Source organism: Anser anser, assembly GCF_964211835.1.
Source record: "Anser anser genome assembly, chromosome: 1".
Taxonomy (NCBI): Eukaryota; Metazoa; Chordata; class Aves; order Anseriformes; family Anatidae; genus Anser; species Anser anser.
Window position 1 is genome coordinate 167,043,206 of NC_139720.1, and position 26,514 is coordinate 167,069,719.

Genomic DNA, 26,514 nt, shown 5'->3' on the forward strand with positions numbered 1-26,514 from the left:
CTTGGAAGTGCTGAATCATCCCCAGATGTAAGTCTTTAAGTGTGTAAAGGAGAATATAAAAACCTTTTTCCCATCCTAGCATCTCCAACTAGAGAGAGGGAAGAGGAAAACAAAGTTATGAACAGTATTACCTTTAGAGAAGACAGGAACATGAGCTTTTGTGGTATATATATATATATATATATACCACATAAACTGTACATCTGTACAGCTTAGAAGAGGTATTTCTTTGTAATCTGAATACTTATGTGTAGTTGTTTTAGTTGGGAGTTCCCTTTCTCTTTAGCATCAGTCATCTTCAGATGTTCTTACTAGGCTACCCAAGCATGGTAGCACTTATCAGTCTTCTGACCTAGGTGAAATTGTTCTAAAAATGGTGGTACTTTGGCCCATTAAAACTCTGGCCCCGCATTAAAACATGGCAGTCTAGCTGTAAGACAAGAAGCATATCACTAAGAAACTTCAAACTGGAACATACAATTAATATCTCTTAGGAAAAAATATTGTCAAGGAAACCCATCTATTGTAATATTTTCTGAATACTTTTTATTTTTAAGGGTATTATTCAGCTGGAAAAAGAATTGGCCAATTTAGGAGGGTCATGTGCAGCAGCTTTGATGAAGAAAGATCTAGCTCTTCCTATTGGTAAGTTCTACTCAACTTACTTTGTTACTTCATCATTGTTTCAGGGTTTCTGCATAAATGCTGTCTGTCCAAATGTTGTAAATGCTCTAAGTCCAAATGTTGCTTTTAATTCTAAATGATCATACACAATTGATTTTCAAACTGAATTAATCAACCAAGATAATAAAATAATGTTGTTTTCTGCTTAAACAATTATGGAAAGAAGGCAAACCTAGTTATTTAAATCTAAATCAACTCACCCCATCCACAGGTAGCGTATCAGTGTACGAGCTATGTCCTACAGTTCCCTTGTGGTACTTCACAAATGTGCAGGTATCTTATTTGTATTTCCCTTTCACTGTTTTTTCTCCCTGCACTGCACACCGTTCTGAATAAGGAACACCTGCAGCAATGAATTTCAAAAGTTAGACTTACTAGTTTAAAATTGAGAGTGGCCATTGTATCTGTAGACCTTGCAGTCTAAAATATTGCTGCTGTAATTTTTTGCAATTATAAAAAATATTGCATACTTTTACAACAGATGCAGCAAACAAAAGTTTACAGGAACCCAAATGCAATTTAAAACGTAAGGAAAAGTAAGAATTTATGAAAATGAATGAATATGGAGATTGAGTTAGACTGTTCTAATGATGTCGCTGTATTCTGTATAATAGTATTTCTCTTAACTAACATTTATGTATAGGAAAAATGGATTTATAATCTATAATAAGGTATCTTTTGTTCATTTTAATTTAGGAATGCAAATGAGAGCTCAAATAGTATTAAGGAGACTAGCAGAGAAAAATATGTATTAATGAGCAGGAGGGCATTGTTCAGTGTGTAGTTAAAACCAGAAAACCTAATTTGACTTTTTTTTTTAACCTAATTTGACTTTTTTTTAACCTGGTACTTTGCTTGTGTATTTGAATGTACAAATTTCTTACTTTATGTTGTAAATAAGCACCTCAACTGCACTGGTAAATCTGTATTTCTCTCTCAAAAGTACAGGCAATTCTATAGTTTAAATAGAGTGCCCTCTTCTGTTATACTTCAAACAGCCACATTAACTCCTTTGTTTGGTTGATTTCCCTAGTACCCATTTATCCACCGTTCTCATCTGTACAAAAAAGAAGCTGAGTGTGAATGCTTATAGCTTCACTTCCCAGGTTTTGTAATGCTTCATTCTTCTTTCAGAAGAGGTTTTCATTCTAATTTTGAATGTCTAAAAGAAGAAGGGAAAGTAGGTGATACGTAGGTTAGTTTCTGTGCTTTAAGGTAGAACAAATTTTAAATAAAACATGCAGTCAAGTTATCTATGCAGTCTCAGCAAACTTATATAAGGGGTTATGTGTGAACTGCAACAGAGGAGTGGTAGGTGCGGAAGCAGGATAGTTTTCTGATTACTGAAGTAATTGATGCAACATAATAAAGAATGCATCTCACCACTTACCCAACACCAACTCAAGGACTTCAGCCAAATCTCTTAGTATTGCTGACAGTATTGCAAAACTAATGACAAACAGATATAAGTGCATAGAGGTTCTCTACAAGACCACTGGACCTTATGAATAAACAGATGAATTATAGGCAGGAATCATAGTGTTTGACTGCTGTGATGGAAATTACTGTGCCTTTTAAGACTGTTTTCAGTTATCTGTAATTTTGCTTGAAGTGTTTTGCCTGATGTCTCGGAAACACTTGGCAGGAAAAGAGGTAAAATGTGGTTTTGGAGAACAACACTTAAATGCCTTAGTATCAGACAGCTTTTTCCTTTCCTCCATTATAGATAATGTATCTTTTACCTTTTGCTGTAAGTGAAATGGTACCTTGAAAAGTGCTCTGTTTTATATGCTACTGTCATTACTCATCTGTGGAACTGTATAATTTTATTCATGAAATGGAGAGTCCTTTAAGAAAAAGATATGTAATCAGTTGTGATATAAAAGTGCATTATAGTGCATGCACACAAGAAGGCCATTTGTATTAGAGTTTTCATACTTCATTTTATAATTTCTACAATTTTACCTTAGTTCCATGTGTAGGTGTATATAGTCTAAAGAAAATACCGTAAGGAAAAGGCTTGCTTAAGGAGGGAATAAGCAATTTAACATATAATGTCTGAACTTTGGCATTCAGAAGTTAAACATCAGAGTCTAAGCTAGTTGCTCTAACCTTCTTTTAGAGATAATATAGACATTTTCAGAGGATGGTTCATGTCATTCTATGATAAACATCTAAAAAAAAATCACTGAAAGAAGATGCCTGTTTCTCTTCCATTTGCTGTAAAAATATCTTGTAATACCTACGTCTGAGTTCATTATCTCATGCCTCACTGCCCAAAAGTAGGTGAAGTAAATCCTGCTCCATTTCCCTGGTAATATTTAGACCTCTGTATCCAACTAAGTGATCTTAAAACCTGATGACTTTAAATTAAGAAACTTCACAGATGTCATGGCAAAATTAAGAACAGTAGGCAACGCATGGTTGAAAATTTTCAACAGAGAATTTTGTAGGAGGTTGTGCAAAGAGCATCATGGGATAGATAGGATGAGTGAAATGACTTCAAATTAGTCACTAGTTGTTACGGGAATCCTTGTAGACCCTTCCATCCATACCACTATTTGCATTATTTTCATGACTACATCATGGTGTAAACACTTGCTGAAGGAGGATATCCTTCACAAAGAATTGCCCTGTTTTTTAATAACTGTTGTAGTGGATATTCTCTGTATACAGTAGGCCAGATAATTGTATAAGTATTCCTATATAAGCATTAGGAAAGAAAAAAGTGCTTTGAAAGGGCATCAAGAGGGCTTTAACTATTTTTACTCCGGAGGAAAATGCACCAAGTGGTGATTCCTTTATTTATTATGAAAACTTCATCTTTGAGAGTACATCCAAATATTGAGTTACCTTGTCAAAAGGCAACATCTCCTCCTTGCAAGTTTTCTAAAAGTTAAGTTTAAAATGCCTCTACCCAAAAGAGACAATTGGTTTGTGACTGAGATCTAACCTAAACAGCAATGTGGAATTGATCAATGCATTATTTAATTGTTTACCATTATTACTTAATTGTTTCAAATTCTGTAGAAATTGAATTTTATTCTGAGAGCAGAGTTCCTACATACCTATATTTCTTAGAATTTTAAAAATGCCTTAGGACTTGATTATTCTAATTTCTCTTTCTCTCTCCTTACTAATAGAATTGCCTGACATGTTTTGAGAGAGACTAGAAATATCATAACCTTACCTGTTTGACTTTTCTTTTCTGTTAAGACTGTATTTGGCAATTCTGGTCACACTGGAAACAGGCTTTTGAGTTGCATTTTTGAGAAAGAAATGCCACAGAGTAGAATTCATTTGATTTTTATGCTCTGGGTGGATTCATAATTTACAAAATTGTGCAGAGTTTATCAGGTTTTTAAATACATTTTTGGGGGTAAGTTCTTATAAAGAAGCAGTTGTTGGTAGTCTTAAGTACTGCTTCCTGGCAATCATCTTGACCTCCCAGAATCTTTTTCCTAGAAGTATCTAGTTGCATCCGAAGATTTGCCATACATACGGTCTTGGAGATAAGTACCAAATTTGATTTTTGTGTAAGATATATTGTTTATTTGCTTGTACACTGAACTACACAGTACTGCATGTTTACTAGGTTTTTTAGTAGAAGCAAAAAAAGATTAAAAGATTCAAATATTAATCTTTCAACTGCTGTTTAAACAATATTACACATCCTCCTGCAAACTTAACTTTTGTAATAGAAACTAAAAATTAAATTTCAAGTTCTATAATGCATAAATAAATGTCAGTATTACTGTTATGAAAAATACATGTTTATATTTTTACAGCAGGTAATGAATTTGAAGAAGATCTTGAGATTCTTGAAGAAGCTGCTTTACAGGTATGCTGTTGCTTTTAAGTCTTACAGTAAATCTGCTTAGAAAACATGCATAAAATATCAGATAGGAAGTTAGATCACCTTACATGTTGGTTGCATGATTTAATAAATTTTAATAATCCTTCACATGTCTTTGTAATTGCAGAAATAAAATAACTCTTTCAGTTGAACAGTAACATCTATGAAGTTCTGGTTAATATGTCTGTAGTTGCTCTGGATTGATGATATAGTTTGGTTGTTGTGATGGCAGCTGATGCTAGTCAGTAGCTCTATTTTTTGCCCCTAGCTGATGATGAACAGTGAAAAATGAATTTTTCATGTTCTCTCTTTTTCATAGTTATTTTCAGGGCAAATATTTTGAAATTTAGTTGTTACTGTACTTGCTGGAAAACACATCAGTGCTACAGTATGATAGCATAGACCTGATATGACAGAACAATAAACAGAAACTGTTGAGGAGGAATCAGGTGTTCTTGAAAGATTTTTTTTTTTTCAGCAAATCTGTTCTTGAATCCACAGTATTTTAATTCAAAAAGCGAACTGGGAGTGTGCATACAAGTAATGGATGACTCATTTTTCACTTATAGTTCAGCCTGATTTTCTATGCATCTTTCCACATTTCTTATTTTACCCTGTCTCACCCCAAAATATCTTACTCAAGATACTTCTTTCTATAGTTATTATAGTTATTTATAGTTATATAGTTATTTATATATTATATATATATTCATATATATATATATATATAGTTATAGTTATATAGTTATTTATAAGTTATTATCTCTACCCTTTAAGTTCTTTTGGAATGTTCTAATTAGTTACATTTTCAAAAGGGCTTTCTTCATTCTTCTCCTGGTCATAATTCAACCGGTAAGGATTCCCTTAGCCTCAAAGTCCATGTTTCCTTATTCTTTCTTCCAGAAGCTCTCCCTCAACTCAAGCTCATTTAGTCTCTTCTGACACAAATTATCAACACAGTGTTTTCTAAACTGAGTAGACAATACTTTTGATGCCAATTATGAGTGTTTTCTAAACTAGGTAATTCTAGTGTTAGGAGCTGACTTTTGTGTGCGTGTGTGTGTGTCAATGTAATTTATCCACTTTGCCCCTCCTGGAATGGTTTTCAGTCCCCCAAATGTCTGTGCCAATTACTGTCATATTATGGGAAAGTGTATACATGTAAAATACTGAAAGACTCATTTTTATGTCTCTTTTATCCCCACCCCACCTCAAAATAAAATAAAAAATAAAAGGTGTGCAAATCTCATTCCGGCATTCTTGGAAAAGGGTTGGCACTATCTCACTCACCAACGATACTGGAAGCCCTTGAAGGAAATCTTCCACTGCAGGTGCAAAGCAATGAGCAGTCATTTCTGGAGGATTTCATTGCTTGTGTACCAGGATCAAGTGGTGGACGACTTGCAAGGTAAAAAGCTTGCGTGCTTCATGAATAAACCCATGACTTCATAGCTGTAAAGTATTGCAGCGAAATAGAAATTGTTTATTTGTATGCTAAATTTTAAAAACTGTGCACTGTTGTTTGTCTATAGAAGTAGCTATGTACATTTAATAACTGTTTCAAACACTGTTATATTTGTTATCCTTATCCCTAAGTTGGAGAGAGATGGATTGGAAGGGTGGACTGTTTGGTGGATAAGGAATTGACTGGATGGCCACACCCAGAACGTTCCAGCCTGTGTGTCAAGGTGGAGGCCAATGACAAGCAGTGCCTCTCAGGGGAACAGTTTTAAACTAAAAGAGGGGAGATTTATATTAGATGTTCGGAGAAAATTCTGTAGTTTGAGGGGTGGTGAGGCAGTGGAACAGGTTGCCCAGAAAAGTTGTGGATGCCCCATCCCTGCACATGGCGGGGGGGGTTGGAAATAGATGATCCTTAAGGTGCCTTCCAGCTCAAGCCATTCTATGATTTAAGTAAAACTGTTTGGCTGTGCTGGTTTTATTCATATATTAGGTAAAAGCATATATTTAATTATTCAGACCTTCTGCATTCTTTCTTAGGTGGATATCATGTTTGTACAGATTAAGACTTTATCTTTTGAGAGGCTAGAAGATATTTTAATAAGTGTCTGTCTTTGCTGTAGATGGCTTCAGCCAGATTCATATGCTGATCCTCAAAAAACGTCATTGATTTTGAATAAGGATGACATTCGTTGTGGTTGGCCAACTGTTATTACAGTACAAACAAAAGACCAGTATGGGGATGTTGTTCATGTTCCTAATATGAAGGTAATTATTGCAGTCTTGGCTGTTCTTATACTTTATCATGTCTTCATTTAATATTTGTTGTAGATATTCCACAGAATACTCTTGTATAGGGCAGAATGTGGCATTCTTAAATTCAGTGGACTTTTTAAAACTATAAAGCCACGGAATTGTCAAATTCCATATTATGCCAACATCTCATGCAGCTTATGTCTTGTCTGTAATGAGCTACACGTATATAGTAGTGGAAATGCCCACTTTTAGACCTTTGGTGGTGATGATGTATAAGATGACAAGAATCCACTTCTTGTAAGCCAGGAAAGAGTATTATAAATTGTGAAGTGAATAAAAGTGCTGGAAAAAAGAATCAGAAGCACATTGGTAAATCATTTTTAGTCACTTTTTTAGATTAGAACAGCTCTTCTCCCTTTCTAATTTTTGGAAGTTCCTGTAGTCTTTGAACTTATTAACTGGAAAGATCTGAGATTCTTGATTTTTGCTTCATCCTCCTCAGTTAATAACAGCTGTTTTTTTATAGTTGTTGAAGTACTGGAAAGGAAATGTTCATGACCACCTGAGATAGAATTAGAAAACCCTTCCAGGCTTCGGATTAATACCTGTGGGATACGTGTAAAAGTTGGCTGTTAGTTTTGAGATAATGAAGCATGCAAACAAATGAAATTGAACACAAAATGTTACTCATCTACTTTTAATAAATTAGGTTACATCTATGTTTTAAAGCCCCCTATTTTTCTGGAGTTATACAGATGTTTTCAAATCTTGCTTTTGTCAAGCATAAAAATAAGTGAGGTACCTTAAACAAAGGTAAGACTCCTACTATAAGAACTCTAAAGACTAGTGTTTGTATATGATGTAATTTAGTTATCTTTCAGTGTACTGTAAATTCATTAATAACCAGTGAGTTTTAAACAATAATACAAGAATCAGTTTAGTCACACAATTTGAACATAATATAAATGTGTAGTTAATGACGTAAATTTGTGACAGAGGAAGTAGGAAACTTTTAGTTACTTTATTCTACAAATTGGGAAAAAGATGTGTGAATATAAACCCATCAAAATAGTTGCTGGATTTGTTATTTAATAACTACTTTTCTGCACAAGTATATTAAAGTAACACGTAATTTAATTAATTATTATTATTCTATTGGACTCATTCAGTGTTCAGTGTACTGAGGTAACTTCCAGTAAATTAGGTCAAATTTTGATAAATAGCATATGACATCTGCAGCAACTAAACACTTCATTGCAGATTTAAGATGAGTAACGCATAAATTTATTTTCCAGGTAGTCTGTTCAGGTAATCCAGGTAGTCTGTTCCTCCTCAGAAAACTAAGTTCAGCTGGCTCTTTGTTACCTACACTAATAGATGTCTGTGGTACTTCTGGGAAAAAGAAAAAAAAAAAGATAAAATATGAATTAAAGTGCACCGTGCCGATGTAATAGGGTGCTGTGCCAGGTCTGGCAGGCGCTGATGACTCACTCTGAAACCTGAAGCATTTTCTGTTGTCAGCAAACTTAGCTAGTACACCAGAATATACTGTGCTTCCTAGGGAGTGCTCTGCAACTGGCATGTTATCTAACCTTACCCTTACCGATCATGTGCAAAGGCAGTTAGGTGCTGCTTTCCTGTACATTTACATTCTCAAGTTTTACGCTAAGTTGTTGTTCTTGACTTTGTCTGTGTAGACGCATGTTTTTTACATAACTAGATTAGTAGCAAGTTCTTTAAGCAGTGTCACTGTACTGTAGCAGGTCTAAAAGAATGTGTGGGTTTGCTTTCTCCCTAAATCATTTCCCTAAGTCATTTCCCATATTCTGTGTCTGATTATAGGTAGAAGTCAAAGCTATTCCTGTTTCTCAGAAAAAAACATCTTTGCAACAAGAGCAAGTTAAAAAGGTGCAACGGATACCAGGGAGTCCTGCAGCAGCTGCTTCCCCTAGCGCTGATATGACTTTCGGAGGACTTCCTTCACCAAAGCTTGATTCTTCTTATGAGCCAATGATAGTAAAAGAAGCTCGATATATTGCTATTACAATGATGAAGGTAAATTACTGTCATTTGAGCAAGATTAGCTATAAAATCCAGTATACAAAGTGGGTAAAAGTATGCGAAGAGGAAGGGGTAAAAGTATGTTTCAGTTTGATCACAATCCAAAAATTCATTAGTTGCAAATTACTTTGATTATATTTATTAATTTCAGCAGAAAAGTAGATGCTTCAAAATGGCCAACTGTGCCTGAATTGTAAAGCAAAAAATAAACGGGATTAGTATATAAAAAGAAAAGTTGTATATTTAATTTTGATTACATTGATTAGTAAACTAGTCTGAGTGAGAGGAGAAATAAAAATGGCTATTGAAATAAGGGGGAAAAAAGACAAGCCTCTGTACCTATATAGGGCTGGAGTGTTTCATAGAACCTATATTAAAACTTATAACTGGTGAACGTAAGAAAAAAAATGGAGCTAAGCAAAGTTAGAAAGATCATAAAAATGATTGGTGTATCAACTCAAAATTGCCAAATAAATCATCTCAGAGACTTTGCAGGCAACAGTTTTTAAAGACGTGAAAACAGTTACTATTGGTTTGAGTGTATTTTAAAACCAGAAAGGTGCATTTATATGTAGGTAACGTATTGACCCAGTTACGAGATGTGACATGATATATATAACTAGCAGTTGGAAAACTTAATGATACATGATTAATCAGGAGTTAGAGAAGGATAATGCTATACCCTGTATGGATTTATGTAGAAAAAAAGTCAGCAAACTACTGTCTTTTAAAGGGTACAGGTTTGTTTTCTACAGATGGTAATGCAATCAATATAGGATAAAACAAATGATTTAAAAACTTGTTAAATTACATGTCTAAAATGAAACGAGTGTGGGGTTTATTTATTTATTTACTTTACTTGGGTTACTGCAAAGATCACTCCTTGTCTTGATGCTACTTGGTATTTTTATCAGTGACTTGAGTGAAAAAGTACATTATTTATTCATAGTTTGAACCCAGATGTGATTTCTAATAACCATTGACCTACAGACTTCTTTTTAGCAATAGGTATCAAACCTGTTCGCACAGCTGTTACAGTGGCACACCTTGCAACACATTAGGTACTCTGGAGTAACTGTCTGTGGAGCAAGTGCAAGTGTCTAGAAATTCATCTCCAGAGTTGATGCACCCTTTGAGTGAGGAAAGCTTGGTATTAGCTAGTCAACTTCAATAATTTTTAATTTGAATCAAGTTAAGGTAAAATTAAAATGCAAGTATTCATTTAAAGTCACCTTAGCATATAGGACAAAAGTTTGTAATGGTCAAACAGAAGAAGTAAATTACACACATCAAGGTAAAATACAAAAAGTGTCTTTTGCTGAAGCATGATTGACTTCTATGTTTAACACCTTTTTTGAGGAAGTTTCTTGCAAGTTTTGGATGGAAAAGACTTACAATAAATCTTTTTTTTTATTCAGGAAGAGAGATGGTATTTTGCTACTTAAGTTAAGGACAGTCCGACATTCTGAGAAATGCAACTGTGTTACCTGCTGTTCCTGATTATCTTATTAACTTTATTGATTCAAGAAAGTGAAAATTCTCTTTTACTTCCTTCCTTGCATTACTTAGTTACTTCACTGCAAAGTATAGACATCCTCTGACCTTTCTGTTTTATGCCAGTCTGTACGTTGTATCAGTGCTAGATAGAACCATCCAAATACAATTAGAAACTGTAGCTCTGCACTTTGTGACAGTAACTTATATATACAACAAGTATGGAGGATTGAAACCCAAAACCATATTGGATATTTGGATAAAGACCCAGAATGGCAGATCTGCAGCTGTGTTCACATGTTTTTATCCTTCCTCTTTTTTCCACTGTTGTTTTTGATGGAATGTAGGAATCTGATAACTCAGCAACTATTGCAACCATTTGCTGAGTTTTGGGACTAGGGTAGTCTACTTTTGTGGAGCTTTTCAGTGCAGTCATTTCACAAGAAACTGTGAAAGTAGATTTATTTATTTTTTTTCTAGTGAGAATCAGCAAAAGTATCACCTCACTACAGAGGGAATTTCTTCATTTTGAGTACAAAGAAAGAGCATCCAAAATTGCCTTGGTAAATCCACTGGGCTGCCTTGCAGTTTATGTGCAACATATTTCTTTTCTTACCTTCACATGGTCTTCAATGCACTGCCTGATGTTATATTTGTTATCCTTATCCCTAAGTTGGAAGAGATGGATTTGAAGGGTGGACTGTTTGTTGGATAAGGAATTGACTGGATGGCCACACCCAGAACGTTCCAGCCTGTGTGTCAAGGTGGAGGCCAATGACAAGCAGTGCCTCTCAGGGGAACAGTTTTAAACTAAAAGAGGGGAGATTTATATTAGATGTTCGGAGAAAATTCTGTAGTCTGAGGGGTGGTGAGGCAGTGGAACAGGTTGCCCGGATATATATCCATATATTTGTGCCTACAAGGAAGTTGAAATCTGGATTATTAAACAGAATTTTTAGAGGTAAATTAAAAGGAATTCAAGGGCTTTTAAATCAAGTTAGATTAGAAGGGATTCAAAGTGACTCCCTGTGAACAAAGCTTTGGTTAGCAATGTGTATTTTTGTTAATGGCAATTAAAAGAGAGAGTGAAGATACTTGTTTTATGTATGTACGTCTTTGTCTCTCTTTCTGAGTTCTGCAATTGGTTTTCTGGTTCCCTACTCAATGTTTCTGGTGAGTGTACAGTTAGATTTGTGTGTTTTTTTGAGAAGATACTCTGCTTTCTTTTATGTGATAATTGTTGATTTTATGTTCATTTAATTTCATCTGTTGATAGGCATATGAAAATTACTCATTTGAAGAACTACGCTTTGCTTCACCGACACCAAAGAGGTAAATGTTAAAGAATTATTTTTTATTAGATACTAAAATTAAGATGTCCCATCACTTTTGCTTACACCCTGAGTTGCAGGCCTTTTGTTTTCTTAAATTTAGAGATCCTGGTTTAAAATATTTCATTCTTAGTTGTTCTAATGTTTATTCTCTATTTGTATTATCTGTTCTCTGAATGTGATCTTCCATCTTCTGCTGTCAAAACATGCCGTAGAAGGTTTATGCTTCATTATAAATAACATGGGGTTATTGCTTTGGACAGAGGAAGAAAGCTTGTTAGATTATTTCAAAGAAAAAAAAAAGCAGAGTTTACTAAACTAAGTGTTACAGACGGTTTCCAAGAAGACAGTAATTGTTTAATGATCTCAATTGTTTTGTTTATGCCTAGACCCAGTGAAAACATGCTGATCAGAGTCAATAATGATGGTACATACTGTGCAAACTGGACTCCCGGCGCTGTTGGTCTCTATACCATTCACGTTACTATAGATGGCATTGAAATAGGTACTTAATTTTCATAATACTTAAGCAGAAATTAATCTTATATCCACTTTAAATACCAATAAAGGTGTATCTTGGTGCTCCTAAGATTTAGTATTAAAGTTCATAGCAAAAAGTTCATAGTAAAGTTCATAGTAAAGTTCATAGTACCCCACTTTTGGTTTAGAAGCCTTCTATTGAAATCCCTCTTCTTTCTCAAAAGAAAAAAGGACCGTGGCTATTCTCTCGTTGGAATAGGAATATATTTGGCAACTTGTGTATTCGTAATACATTTAGAAAACAAAAATAATAGAGTATCTTATTGCCTGCTCTGTGTTGCTTTGAGAGGTTTAAGACTGCAAGAAAAATGTCTGGTTTTGACTGAGAGTGACAGAGATGTATAGGTGGGGGGAGGATCTGAAGAACCTAAGAAAAAAAGAAATTGTTCCCAACTGTGCAAGAAAAAATTATCATTTCCTCTGTGGAAAATTGAGAAAGGGTGGGCTTCACTGAGATTATCCTAAGTCTCAACTGCTAATACCAATACTAAATGCTTTTGGTTTCTTCCTTGCTGAAAATAATTGATCTGTCTTGCTGGTTCTGGGAAATATGAGTTACTGTAGTATGCTTGGGGAAGATTTCCCCTTCAGAAAATGTCTACACTGTGAATTGTCCCTCTTTAATCCTACAGGTGGTATGGTGAAGACAGCATTACAGATACTGAAGGCATTGTAATTAGGCCCATCTCTCATAGGAGGGTTTAAGCGAGTGCACCAGCAATTTATCTTTGCCAATACTGCGCAGCACCTTTTGCAAATAGATACACAAATTCCAGTCCCATTCCAATCCAACGTGTGTTACCTACAGAAAATAAGATCAATATTATGTTTTTCGTAATAGTTATCTTTGTTCATCTTCATTCATTGCATAGGGTTAACTTTTAGAAATATTAGAATACAGTTGTTAACCTTGGTTATTAGACAGGTATGAGTGTCCTCTAGTAGTTGTCAATGCCATCTTTCTTCAATGTTACTTCTGTTGTTGCTCAGTGGGGTTCATATACCCATGCTTGACCCATGATTTGCTCAACTTTGGCCCTATTAAGTACTGGTAGCATTTAGTTTCTTTTCTGTTTCAAATCTTGATCCTTCTAGATTCCTTCTGTTACTTACACATTTGTTTAAAAGAACATTGCTGAAAACATTGCTGATTTATCACTAGGTCTGGCTGCTTCACGTTCTTGCTCTTCAAAGGATCAGCCTGTAAAACAAAACAAAACAAAAGCTTTAAACTATTAAATTGCTATAGTTTGGCATTAACAGTGATTTCTGAATTTTTTTTTTAAGATTACTATTCAAGGTTATATCCATCTATTACAGAAGTTTGAACTGTTTTTTATTTGTATTTTTCTTTCTGATCTGAGAATTTTACTGTCTTGAGATATTTTCTAGCACCTCCTGGTTTTATAACAGTGATGGTAATTAAAGATGCTGGCTCTTTAAATTACAGGCCTTTTCTTGTTGTGTAGCTTGCCTTCTAAGGCTGTTGTCTGTTCATTTCATTTTGTGATTAGCATCTGCAGCAGTATAGCATGCATAAGCTGTTGCCTCTCTAGGAGCTTTTACTTGCACCCTTCAAACATTTAATTCTGTCTTCACCATTCCTTGAAGCATGTCTTTGCAGACATTAGGATACAAAATTACCTAGTAGTGATGTGGACACAGTGTGTGACAGATATCTAATAACAACGTTAAATTATGTATCTGTGAATTTCTACGTGTGACTTTATAAATTTTGATAAAATAATACTTTGCACCATTAAGCAGCTGCAAGTGTTTGTCAACCAGATAAGTGAGTGGCTAGTTTGCATACTATTAAGTTGTAGCACTGATAAACTGCAGTTACTATATGACTAATAAATCCACTTTTTTTTTTTTTTTTAACTTAGTCTTTGTTTGCTTATAGATGCTGGGCTAGAAGTGAAAGTAAAAGATCCTCCAAAGGGAATGATACCACCTGGAACACAGCTTATTAAACCAAAGGCAGAGCCTCAGCCAAACAAGGTTTGAAAAACTAAATAAAAACCCAAACAGATAGTTGTAGTTGGGTGAGATTTTCTTGTTGTTTAATATATACTTTATCACTTCATAGTGGTACAGGACTTAAGAATATTTGCAAATCACTTTAATGTGCTGAATGGAATGAAATGAATATACAGAATAAAATGAAAGATGTTCATTCCATTTTCTTTCTGTATACCCATTAATAAAGCTGTTAGAAACTATGTAGAAACTACCTTTCCCTTGGCTTGTCACACAAATATTGTGCAACCATTATGAAAACCACAGACTGCATTCTACACTAATATTAGTTCTTTTTATTTGATGTTGTGCTATGGTATGAGTTGTACAAAGGGCACATTGTTTGTCTTCTGATAAGGCTCTTTCTTTAGGCAGCATAAAATCCTAAATTAGTTTCTTGGTGATGTCTTCATTTCTTAGAATGTCATGCCTTCATTTTAAAAGGTTATCCTTTCTACAGCTTTTGACTTCCCCATTTCATGTTATTGTTGTACCCCAAAAGACTAAAGTAGACACAAATAACGGATGAAAACTGAAAGATGGTGTGGCACTGCTGGGGAAATGCCCAGATGAGGGAAATATCCTCAACTCCCTCTTTATGCTAAGAAAGGGTTATTAAGCAAAGCACCGAATCTTATTTTCATGCAATAAACTTGTATTAAAAGATGTGAAATTCTGAAAAAGCACAAAGTTATCTTTCCCTTTCTTATTACAAGAGCAAAAGTGGACTCTTCCCCTCTGCTAAGAAATACACGGTTACAAAAAGAACTGGGTGTTTGCCAACTTCTTAGCTGTATGGTACATCTTGATAAAATTCTTTTCCAACTTTCTGGTTAATCTAGAAATAGTACTTTTTGTTATACAGCTCCCAAGTCTGTAAATACATCATCCAGTGTCTGCTTCTGCCACTAAAATGATTCTTTTCCCTGCTGCCCCCCTCAAAAATAATAAATTTACTTCTAATTTCCACAGATATTTTTATTCATTGTTTTGTTTGTTTGCTTCTTCCACAAAATTTAGGCTGTCTCCCTTCTCTCCATTAGGAGTAGCTCCTCGTGACTTCCTGGTTACTTTATCTTATTTATTATCTCAATAAAAACTTTCTGTTGGGTGAAATGCATCTCGCAGATGTAAATGGTATCTCCATCCAAGCTGTGTTTTACTTACTCAGTGAAGAGAAAGAGACAGTTGTTAAGATACAAGTTGCTGGATGTAACTGCCTTCTTTCTTTTCAATTACTACAGTGGGAATTAAGGTGACTGGTTCATATATAACAGCTATATTTTGTCAAGTAACAGTCATGACAGCTTAAAAAAAAAAACACAACAAAAACCTGACAAAAGTTAGGCAACTGATGTTTTGAGGCAGTAATCAAGTGTTTAATCATCTGCCTGTGTTGTTGTTCTTGTTTCTTTTTCCAAGTTACAGTCTTTTTGAAAGAGGAACCATCTTTCTGTCCTGTATATGGTGTTTGTTGAGCCTTTGTCAACACCAGGATTTATCAGTGTTGTAGGAACACAGTAGACTTCTCACAATAGATCATTTTATCAGTTTTCTTTCTTCTGTGTCAAAATTGCATAATGAACCAGGTTAGCATAACACCATGTATATGAACAGCAGTATTATAAATAATTCAGAAAGATAATCATTGTGCTGTGCTTCATTCTTCTGAAGCCAAGAATGCAGATTAGACATGTACATCGGAAATGGTCCAATATACCAAATCCAATTTCACTGAGAAAAAATGGGTCAGTTAAGTCCTAGAAACTTCTTTCTCTCCTTTCCCAGCCCTAAATTTCAGATAGTTATAACCAAACATCAGGAATAGTGGTGATCTGTTCTCACCTGGGAACAACAAAATGTTTTTGTTGAAACAGGAGCATTCCAGTTTTGGAGTCAGACCTAATTGAATGTCAGGTTGAAAATGGATAATATATTATGATTTTGTGCTGATCTCTTCATTTTCTGTTAATTGAAGTTGGATGAAAATCTGTCTTTCCTGTCCATCAAAGCTGGTAAAGGAGGTTATCACAGTGATCTGTAGTCAGCCTGGAATACAAGAACTGGTGCCGCCTCATTGGCTGTGAAATTTAGATTAACTAATTTGTAGAAAATCCTATCCCACGTCCTACTGAGGGAAACACTGCCTTACAATCTGTGTAAGGTAATTCAGGGTAGTTGGAACCAAATACAAGAAATCAGTCCTAATTTAATTGAATTGGAAGGGGCAAGACTGTTACCAGTATGATTGGAATCTAACATGTTTTGTTTCTACTGTCCTCACATTACTAAACAAGAAACTATCTGATTTTAAAAAAAAAAAAAAAAGGGAAACCAAAAAAAATGGGGCTAGTTTTTTGCATCCTTCCATGGGAGGTTAACCCACTTGTAAAGGTTGTTTTATGCTATGCAGCACACATTTCTGTGCTGCAAGATGTACCTCTTTTCAGATTCACCAAATAAGAAGGCACAGTAACAAAGATCTTGCAAAGTTCTGTGCACTCTAAGAGATAAGTATATGTCAATTGCTATGCCTTTCTGCATTATAATCACTATCACTATCACTATTACAGTCTCTAGTCAGAGCCCAGTTTGTGTGTGCTCCACGGAAGAAGCAATTTGGGCAGTGTTACATGAATAAGATACTGAACCATCATGCTATAGAGAAACACTCCAAGCAGAAAGGTGCTATATCAGAAAGAAGACTCATACAATTAAAGTATGGAAAATGCTCTTTCCAGACCTGTTTGTAACCAAATCCTGTATGTGAGTTCTTCTTTCTCTAAAGTGAAATTTTTAATCCAAGCTCCAGTTAGCCTGTCAAAAGATTTTTCTGAAGTAACGTTTCATAGGGGTAGCAATGTAAAAATTAGGAATCCCTAATTTGCAAGGCTTTGTTTATTGGCTTCTCTATGTTGAGAATGCTGTAAGCAATGGTTCAGCATTATATTTTTACAAGGAATGGAATGGGATGGAATGGTTGGAAGGGACCTAGAAAGATTATCAAGTCCGATGCCAGACCACTTCTACTTCAGGGCCAACCAAAAATTAAAGCATATATTATTAAGCATATATTCAAATGTCTCTTAAATACTGACAGACATGGGACATCAACCACCTCGCTAGGAAGCCTGTGACCTTCACCATAAAGAAATTTTTCTGAATGTCCAGTCTGTATGTTCCATGGCACAGCCTTGTTCCATTCCCACGTGTCCTATCATTGGTTACCAGGGGAAAGAGATGAGCAGCTCCCTCTCCTCTTCTCCTCCTCAGGAAGTTGTAAAGAGCATTGAGGTCATCTCTTAGCTTTCTTTTCTCCAAACTACACAAAAACATTTATGTTATTGTGTTGTTTTGTTTTTGTTTTTAAAGCCTTAAAATGTATATAATTTCTTAAATAATTTGTTTAGAGGAAAAAAAAAAGCGGGTTAATGCACTGAGCTTTTGCATTTCTTTACCATTGTCCTGAGTTGATTCTTTCCTTATCATTCTGTGCTAATTTGAAGATTAAGTTCATACTTCAGTTGATACATTTGTTTTATAATGTTGAGTTTGAAAATAACCTTCAAAGAAAGGTTTTGTACAGCGCACACAGAATGTATGCATTTCTTAAGCTGTCTTTTTCGTTTCTAAGTTGTTCTTTGGGACAGCTGCCTGATAACATGTTTGAATGGAAAAAAAAAAGTGAATAACAGATGGGAGATTTGGGGGCCTGTAGTAAATCAGACTAGTAACAAGGAGTGTCTCATCTAACCTTCCTATGAAAAAAGGAAGAAATTATTCAAATGCCTATTTCAAAAGTAAGTAGAAAGATCTGCTCTTTTGCTATTCTCAAAAGGCTATTTAGACTATCTACTAAGGAAAATATCCATATTTTGGCCAAAAGCTGACTAAGCAGAATATTATGGTAGTGTCAAATGAGGACTGATAATCTTGAGTTGGTCGGTTACTGGAAATAGTAAATTTGGTAAGAGAAAACCCTGAACTTCGAAACTTAAAGAAGAATAAATTGTACGTGGGCAGTTATAAGAATGAGAAGCTTGTACTGAATATTGTCTGGTATAACAAAACCTTCAGAGAGATTGAGTTGATGTAGTTCAAACATAGTTTTAACAAAAATAAATGAAATCATACACAGCAGCCATGGGAAACTAGCAACAAACTGTAACTCTGACTGCCATCTTGTCACTAGCATTTCAGAATCTGTTAAACCTATTTCTTTTTACTCTGAGAGCTCTGTTCCAATTTTTTTCTTCCTTACTATCTTTCTTTGCTTCTCTTAGGTTCGCAAATTTGTGGCCAAGGACAGTGCAGGGCTTCGTATCCGTAGCCACCCTTCCCTTCAGAGTGAGCAAATAGGCATAGTGAAAGTCAATGGATCCATCACTTTCATTGACGAGGTAATTAATAAGAAATTTCTGTTGAAAATTGAGCTAAGATGTAAAGTTAATCCATGCAAATAATGTTTTTTTCATGTTTAAATGTTGACGTGCAACTTCAGAACATGAGTATAAATCGCAAAAATCTCAATATTTACCAATTTAGTTTTTCAAGCTGTCATTTCCTTTTTATTTGCTTACTTGAAAACCTTTGTAACAGGCACTGTGATATCAGGAAACAAATTTCCTAGAGTTCATCTTCCAATAATATCTCTAAGGATTTTATGTTTAGCTATTTCAACTGTATATGAAAATCCAAAGATGCAGGTATCATTTTCATTATATCTTTCACTTACACTTCTGAAAGATCACTAGTGTGTTATACTACTGTGCATGTATACTTCTTCTAGTATAACTTATACAAGGAATATTTTTGCAATTTACTAAGTTAAATGAGCAGTGGAAAAGTGGAAAGTGGAGAACAGTAAGCTTATGAAGGCTTGGCTTTCTTTCCTCTTTTCTCTCAAAGCAAATCTTATTATTGCAAGATCTGATTTAAATCTGTCTTTGCACCTTGCATTCTAAAAAGATGTGCTTCCCATTGCTTTGAAATTCTGATTTTGTCAATATTCCTTTTTACCTCTTCTTATGTTCTGTCAGTATAGTGAAGATCATTACATCCTTGCTACTGCTGTTTGTCTAATGTCTGTTAATCCTTGCTAGCCACGTAACGGTTACAGGAGGGCATGGCTCGTTTTTGTTGCTTGTTTCCCATAGATCCACAATGATGATGGTGTTTGGCTGAGGCTGAATGATGAGACAATAAAGAAGTATGTTCCTAACATGAATGGTTACACTGAAGCCTGGTGCCTCTCTTTTAACCAACATCTTGGCAAGAGCCTTCTGGTACCTGTTGACGTAAGTAAAAGGTGCCTTTGAAAAATATCCAAAGTACACTCTGTCCTCATTACAAGACTTTCTTTAATTAAGGCTGCAAATGAGTCCTGAGGTTAAAAAAAAAAAAAAAAAGACGTTTAATTACTAAATACTATCTTACATGTGTTTCCATTTTTGAGGGCTATTGTGTAATGAGGGTGGAGTGTAGAAATGTACAAAGCTTTCTATGTTAAAAGATTCTTCTCCTAAAAGAGAAACAAAAGTGGAAATACTGATAAAAAAGTATAACCATTAGATTAAGCACCAGATGTTCCTGATGCAAGACTTCATTGTCCATAAAGTGGCCCACTAATGTAATGATCTCAGAAGAGGCTTACAGCCAGCAGTTAACCAATGTAGTTGAGGCACTTTTTTAAAAAAATTCTTTAGGCTGTTTTGTTTTTCATTGATATTTTTGTGAGTTTTATATTTGAATTCCTGAGTTACAAAATAGTAGCTAATGAAAGAATCACAGCATCAAGGCTCAGTAAAAAACGTTTGAGTTTATAAGAGTAAGCGTAATTTATCTGGATAACTTCAGTGGTGATCACCATCACTACAAATCAAAGGTTACACATTTTCTGGCAACAAGATAAAACTAGATACAAAATTGTTTAAGTGTATAAGCCAAACCAACGTTTCTCAAAAAACTTCTGAAATTGTAGGTCTTCTGGCTTATCTGGTTTTGTGCATTCACCAAAGTGGGCAGTAACATGGTTTCTTCAGGGCAGTGTGAGAATTAGATCTAATTGCTAATGCAGCTGTTTAGTTTCAACTTGTCCTCTTATATGAGTGAGCTATCAACTTTGGTAAATCAATTTATCAATTTTGGTAAATATTGTAAGCACTGAAGGGTATGATTTTTTTCAGATTTTTATTTCTAATACTTTTTTTATTTGCTATGGGGAATGTTAATCATCTCAGCAGTCACGTATATGATTAGCAAGAACTTACTGGTTGGTATATTTTAAATGGCTCCAGTACACATTTATTTGTGGAGTAACATATACTTTGTTCTCTGAGAAAAGCTTTAAAGAGATTACCACTCTTAACAAAATAATAATAATAATAATTATTATTATTATTATTATTATAAATCCTGAATATTAAATTTTGATAACATAATCTTGATGATTCAAATTTCACTTGAATAAGTAAGACAGGTACAATTAAATGTGAAAAATAGTGTTTAATTATCATACATCTCCCTGTATGAATGCTTCTCTAAAGTTCAGATAAAATATAATAGATCTTATTTCTTCTTAAAGTGTGTTATGAAAGTTTTGATACCACATGAACTCTTAGAATATGACAAATATGGCTACTTTTATTTTAACTAACCAGTTACATCACATTCTCAGTCACACTAGGTAAAAGTCATATGCTTTCTTAGTTTCCGATCAGTCAACAGCCAGTAGCAAACAGCAAAGATGTTAAGAAAGCAACTATTAATGTAAGGTGGTTATGTCTAATAACAGATATTTTGAGTTACTTATGGATAGAAGCTTTCTTTGCATCTCTCTCATACTTTCATATTTTTGAAAGGACATAGCATGTCCTGAAACTATTTTACTATAACCGTATTTAAGCATTCAGATTTGTTGGTTTGATTCATAATCATAAATGGAAAAAAAATCTATATTTTTGCTTTCTTAATGGCCACAAAACAAAAGTCACAGTTCAGCGGCTTACTTTTGACTGCCTTAGTCTCTACTGCAAACTATTATGTTTTTATGCACCACACAACTTGATGAAAATTAATAAACTCTTTAGTAAGCTCCTGACTTTTGTAAGTCAGCTTAAAACTCTTTTCTGCTAAATCTTGACCACATAAAGTGATACTGCTTTCTTGTATCTGCCCATCCTTTTTTTGTTTAATTGGGTAACTGAATGACATTATGAGCAAAATGTAAAAAATCTGTTAATATGCACGATTTCTAGAATCTACAGCTGTTCAACCAGTATTGGCTCTAGAAGAGGGAAACATACTGGAAGGAGTCTCATAAGTGACTGCAAGTACATATGGAAAATCAAGTGGCTGAATTAGTCATGCTAATCCCTGTTCAAATTAATGTCACAGTACTTTTACTAGGCTCGATTTTTATTCAACTCAGGAGTATGCAGACTTGGCAGCTCTGATGATGTTACTTTGCTACATTTAAAAATATAAGCTTTTTGTGATCATCAGTTACGTAGAAAAAATCTTTCAGTACATTTTGTAAAATATATTTAAGGTATGCTTTTTACAGAAAGCTTTAATTGCTCTGTTTCATCACTGTAGTAATTGAGCAGTGAATAAAAAATAAAAAATATTTTTTAAAAAAGATTTAAAATGATAAAAAGCACATTTTTTCTGTAGTGGTAACTTCAGCCTCTAGTCCTATTGGCATATATACTGTATTTACATTTTCTGATTATTTATAGACATTAACTAGTTATTTTATGATAAAGCAAATATTGAGTATTTTAGATCTCCTTAGTACACTGTTTCTGTATATTTTGATCAAAGGTACTATATTTATAGATAAATGATCATAGGGAAGCAGAGATCCACTGTAGTTGCCAGACTCTATTTATTTTAGTTGTGGTCATTTACTTTCTCAAGAAACACTGTATAGCCAAATCTGTTCCTACTTTTGCTCTTCTTTCATGAGGAACAGCTACGTAGCCATTGATCTAAACTTGTGAATCTAATCCATTTTAGGTAATACGATTATGAAACATGTTGTGAATTTGGATTAGCTTCTTACTGTCCTGATAGTTACTTTTCCTTCCGTCTTGTGAGATTCAGTTAATTGTTCTTGCTAAGTTCTGATAGAGGTTATCATGTATACAGACAGTTGTGTATTCACGCATGCACATGGTAAAAGATATATACAGCATAAAACGATACACACTAGTGAGAAGTAGTTTTATTTTATGGGTAGTTAATGGAATTTGTCTTTTGGTTAAACTCTGGAACTTTTTAAAAATCATATTCTGAATATGGTTTTGTTCCTTAATTTTAAATGTCAAATGTATAACTATAAGGAATACTGTATCCTGCTGCCCAGTTTTAGTGTTACATTCCCCAACCACTACAGGCAAGCAGAACTGAGAAACTTCAAGTTTTTTAAACTGCTAATGTATTGTAAGAGAGAACCAAAATTAGTATGTAGATTGCTGAGTTTGATTGCAGAACCTCAGAATGTTTTGTGGAAACACTGAAGGACATTCACAATCGATTTCTACCATCATTTTAGACGTGATGGGAAATAATGGTTATGTTGGGTAAAAGTCTAAAAAATCATTTAAGATAACACTTAGCTTTGAAGAATAATATTATTTGAGATTTTAAATGCTTTTTTCATTGCTAATTTCTAGTGGCGAAGTAATTTATATTCAGTTTTATGATTTCTGAAACTTAAACTTGATTGGAAAAAAGGTATGAATTTTTTCCTGGAAGAATTCCTGAAATTATTTTTAATTTTTGGAAGGGAAGGCTCAAAAGGAAAAAATGAACTAAATCTACAGATGGTAGCATGAGGACTAAATACAAGAGCTTGTATGTAGTAGTTTCTTCAGAATTAAATATTAATTCTCAGTTATATAATAGATACATTGATTTACACTGACATATGACATGCTAAAAGCCAAGAAGCCAGAAAGCTCTAAAGTTTGAAGAGCAAAGGTCTGGTTTGATCTTCTCTGTGTTGCAGAGCCAGCCAGCATGGTCCCACCTCAGTGCTGTGTGTTTTTCACGTATAGCTTTATGGCATACCAAACCAGATCTTTGAAATGATAATATAGTATCTTGGGTATGGCACCACATTCCTTTGAACAGTAGAAGTCTGTCACAAAGTAGGAGATTTGTTGCAAAGTAATGTAATCAGTCTGTTAAGCTACACTGGGTGCCTATGAAGTATATTCTCATTAGGCAAATGTAGTCTTTTTATAATTATTATAGTTTTATGTCAGATTGGTAAGCCTTTATTCTGTGATTTTGTCATCTTCCTGTCTAACGCACCACCACCACCTTCCGTGATGCCCCCAGGCATCTTTTCTTTGTGTATTAGTGCCTCTTTCAAATTCAGGAGGAGGTGCTGCACTCTAATGAAGTTATGGTGTTTGATAATGTCTTCATTTTTGTCCAAGTTTAAAGTTGTTTTCTTTACTAAAGATTGATGTAAGGAGAATTTTTGCAAACAGTAGTAGATGATTTACTTCTGTCATGAGGTGGATTTACTTATTTTTAACATGTTAATGTTTTTTTTCAAGGAATACAGAGAATGCATGCCAAGACTGTTTTGTACTTGCCAATTTCTGCTTAAAGTGATTCTTTTATTGTTATTTTTTAATTACTGTTAAATTTTGGTGTCAATGCTGCAGGGATTTCATTTGGTTTTCCTGCCAAGATGGGGATAGGAAATTAAAAAAAAGAAAGTCTTTACCAAAGGGATTGTGCTGTAAATACTGGTTATTAATACTACTATTTATGTACTATTAATTATTTCTTTTGATAGGAACAGTGAAAATTTCTTTGAAATGAGTAGAAACAAGTTTATGGAGAGAGGTTGCTTCATGGAGAAAAATGGCTGCTTTTGGTGTTTTCCAGTGGCTAATAAATGCCGTCCTAGCTGTTCTGCGGGGGAAAAATGCACAGAACAGTAGAGCTTGTGTCTATAATACGGGCTATTGCTTATAAAATTAGGGAACTCGAGCAGCTCCATTTGATTGTTGATAATTCATAATAAAGTAGTAAATGAATCGTATGTCTTATAAAATTAATGAGATCTTAGTGGTTCTTCCTTACAGCACTCTGCAATTTTTGCTTCTGGTAAAGAGTGTGGTATCGATGTGCAAACTAGTGAAATCATTCTGTGCAAGTGAGTTGCTTTCAAACATAGAGAGCTTAGCCCTTCTGCATCTTTGCAGTTCTGAACTGGTGACAAAAGTCCACGTGCAGTTGTCCTGCAATAATTGAAATCCTTTCGAAACAGCAGACTGTCTTGCTTGTAAAACTGTGGTTTATGGTGGAACAAACTTCTGTTTTGTTGTAACAGAAGAGTGGGATCTGTCTGTGCATAGTCTCAAGCTTTATAAGAAATGTCTGGCTCTTGGTTTCAGTAAATGGCATGACACACTACATCCATTTCGAGCTTTTGACATACCAAACTGTTTTTGTTTAATAGATGATTTGGCAAGGGGAGCAATGAACTCTCAGGTGACTTGATCAGAAAAACAAAGCTTTTCACTTTTGCAAGATATTCTACCAGTAAAATTACTTGTGGAGAAAGTTTGCATTACTATACTTCTAGCTTCTTCCTCCAGTGTTTCTTTGTTCCCATTTCCTTGTTGATATATGTCTTTTTTTTTTTTTTTTAAACTTTGTTGTTCAGAATGTCTTTAATGCTAGCCAAGGAGTAAGGGATTTGGACTTTTTTTCATGGACTTCCAAAGCTTTACCCCCTAAGGTGAGTTAATTGACAGGAACAGTCACACTGTATCTCTTTTTGTTTTTCAGAATGTACCTTAATTCAACTTTACATTAAATATTCTTTGAAGTCTATTTTACCTTGAAATATTTTTACAGGAAATACAAGGTTTGCATAGAATGCTGTATCTAGATCTTTTCCTTTATGAGGAGAAAAAATTTTTAGGGCAGATTAATTCTTAAGTAGCACTCTCCTTTATTAAAAAAATAGAAATTCAGAGATATTAATAACATAATAAAGGCTTTCATTCTGCTTCTTGATGCAGAATGAATAGTAGTTTTTTTTCTGTTGTTGAAGGGTTCACATGAAGTTGCAGTATCTAATAAGATGACATTCATATGAGGAAGGCCACAAAAATTTAACAAGTAGACTATTCCTATTTTTTTTTTTAATGTGCAATTACAAGAACAAATTACATTATATGCAGTTAAGCAGTCTCAATTATCTACATAAATGCATATCTAAATGTCTTTACAGCCTTGTAGTGATTTTTAGATCCAGGTTGTTTTCATATGAACTTTGTAATGAAGATGATGCTCAATATTGCACCTACTGGTTTAGAGATTTAAAAATTTGTTTTTCACTGAATCTTCTTCCCCAAGATAGCAAACTGCTTTACTGTTATATGACGATCTAGACAATGTTCACACTATCTTTAGAACGCAGAATTTTTTTCTCTTTGAACCAATTTACTGCAGCTTGCTTTGAAAGTTAACATATTTACAGAACAGGTTCATTTGCTAGAAAGGCTTCTTGGGAAGACTGTTATGTAACTCTGGACATGATGCAGACTTCAATACCAAAAATCTGAAAATATATTAATTGGAGATCAAAGGAAATACTGTAAATTAATAAGGAAATAACTAGAAGTTTGGTTTAAAACTGATAAAAGTATTTTTCTACACAGCGGGTAATGAACTCCTAGAAGGTGTAGTTACAGGAGACTGTGGATGCAGAAAGTATCAGCACATTCAGAAGGGATTAAACATATTTATAGGAACCAGTTTCATAAACAGACACTAGAGGAAGTAGGGGTGTACCCTCTAATATCCATAATAAAAAGATTTTAAATGTTGTTGTTATGTAAGGGATGGACCACGAATAATGTCTTGCATGCTACTTCTGAACAGCATCTCCTGTTGCCATTTACCGGACTAGGTGAGCCACTGGCTTCATCCACTAGGGCATTACGTAGGTTTTTAACTTTCAGGCGTTCTTTTAAAAGTACATATGGTTTGCATTTTAAGCATAATAAAGCATTCCTGTTTCTCATTTGCTTTCTTCTGATAGGAATATGCAATATGTTACCCCCATCCTTCATAGTTTTTGTATAATAGACATTTTAGACATTTTTATTAAGCCATGGCTAACTGAAAATCTATAGTAGTCTGTCTCTTATTTTTAGCAACTACCGTTTTTTCTACTGGTAGGAAACTCAAAAAGTGTGTTCTCGTTTCAGATTTGGGTTTATATTTAATCTCTAATCGTTACTGTGTGAAATAAATTTGCAGGCCATTTTT

General features: G+C 34.3%; 1 protein-coding gene across 9 annotated transcripts in view; it reads left to right on the top strand.

Moving 5' to 3' along the window:
* Positions 1-26,514, top strand: part of MYCBP2 (MYC binding protein 2) — a 197,523-nt gene that overhangs the window by 112,661 nt on the left and 58,348 nt on the right. For 7 of the 9 annotated variants that reach the window (XM_083820540.1, XM_083820544.1, XM_083820543.1 and 4 more), the window contains 11 exons: positions 558-645; positions 4,473-4,525; positions 5,776-5,948; positions 6,625-6,769; positions 8,600-8,812; positions 11,589-11,644; positions 12,033-12,148; positions 14,090-14,187; positions 18,489-18,605; positions 19,362-19,502; positions 24,899-24,973. In XM_083820540.1, the coding sequence (XP_083676666.1) occupies positions 558-645; positions 4,473-4,525; positions 5,776-5,948; positions 6,625-6,769; positions 8,600-8,812; positions 11,589-11,644; positions 12,033-12,148; positions 14,090-14,187; positions 18,489-18,605; positions 19,362-19,502; positions 24,899-24,973 (1,275 nt within the window). The remainder of the gene's footprint in view (positions 1-557; positions 646-4,472; positions 4,526-5,775; positions 5,949-6,624; positions 6,770-8,599; positions 8,813-11,588; positions 11,645-12,032; positions 12,149-14,089; positions 14,188-18,488; positions 18,606-19,361; positions 19,503-24,898; positions 24,974-26,514) is intronic. The other 2 variants (XM_083820547.1, XM_083820546.1) reach the window with 1 other exon arrangement.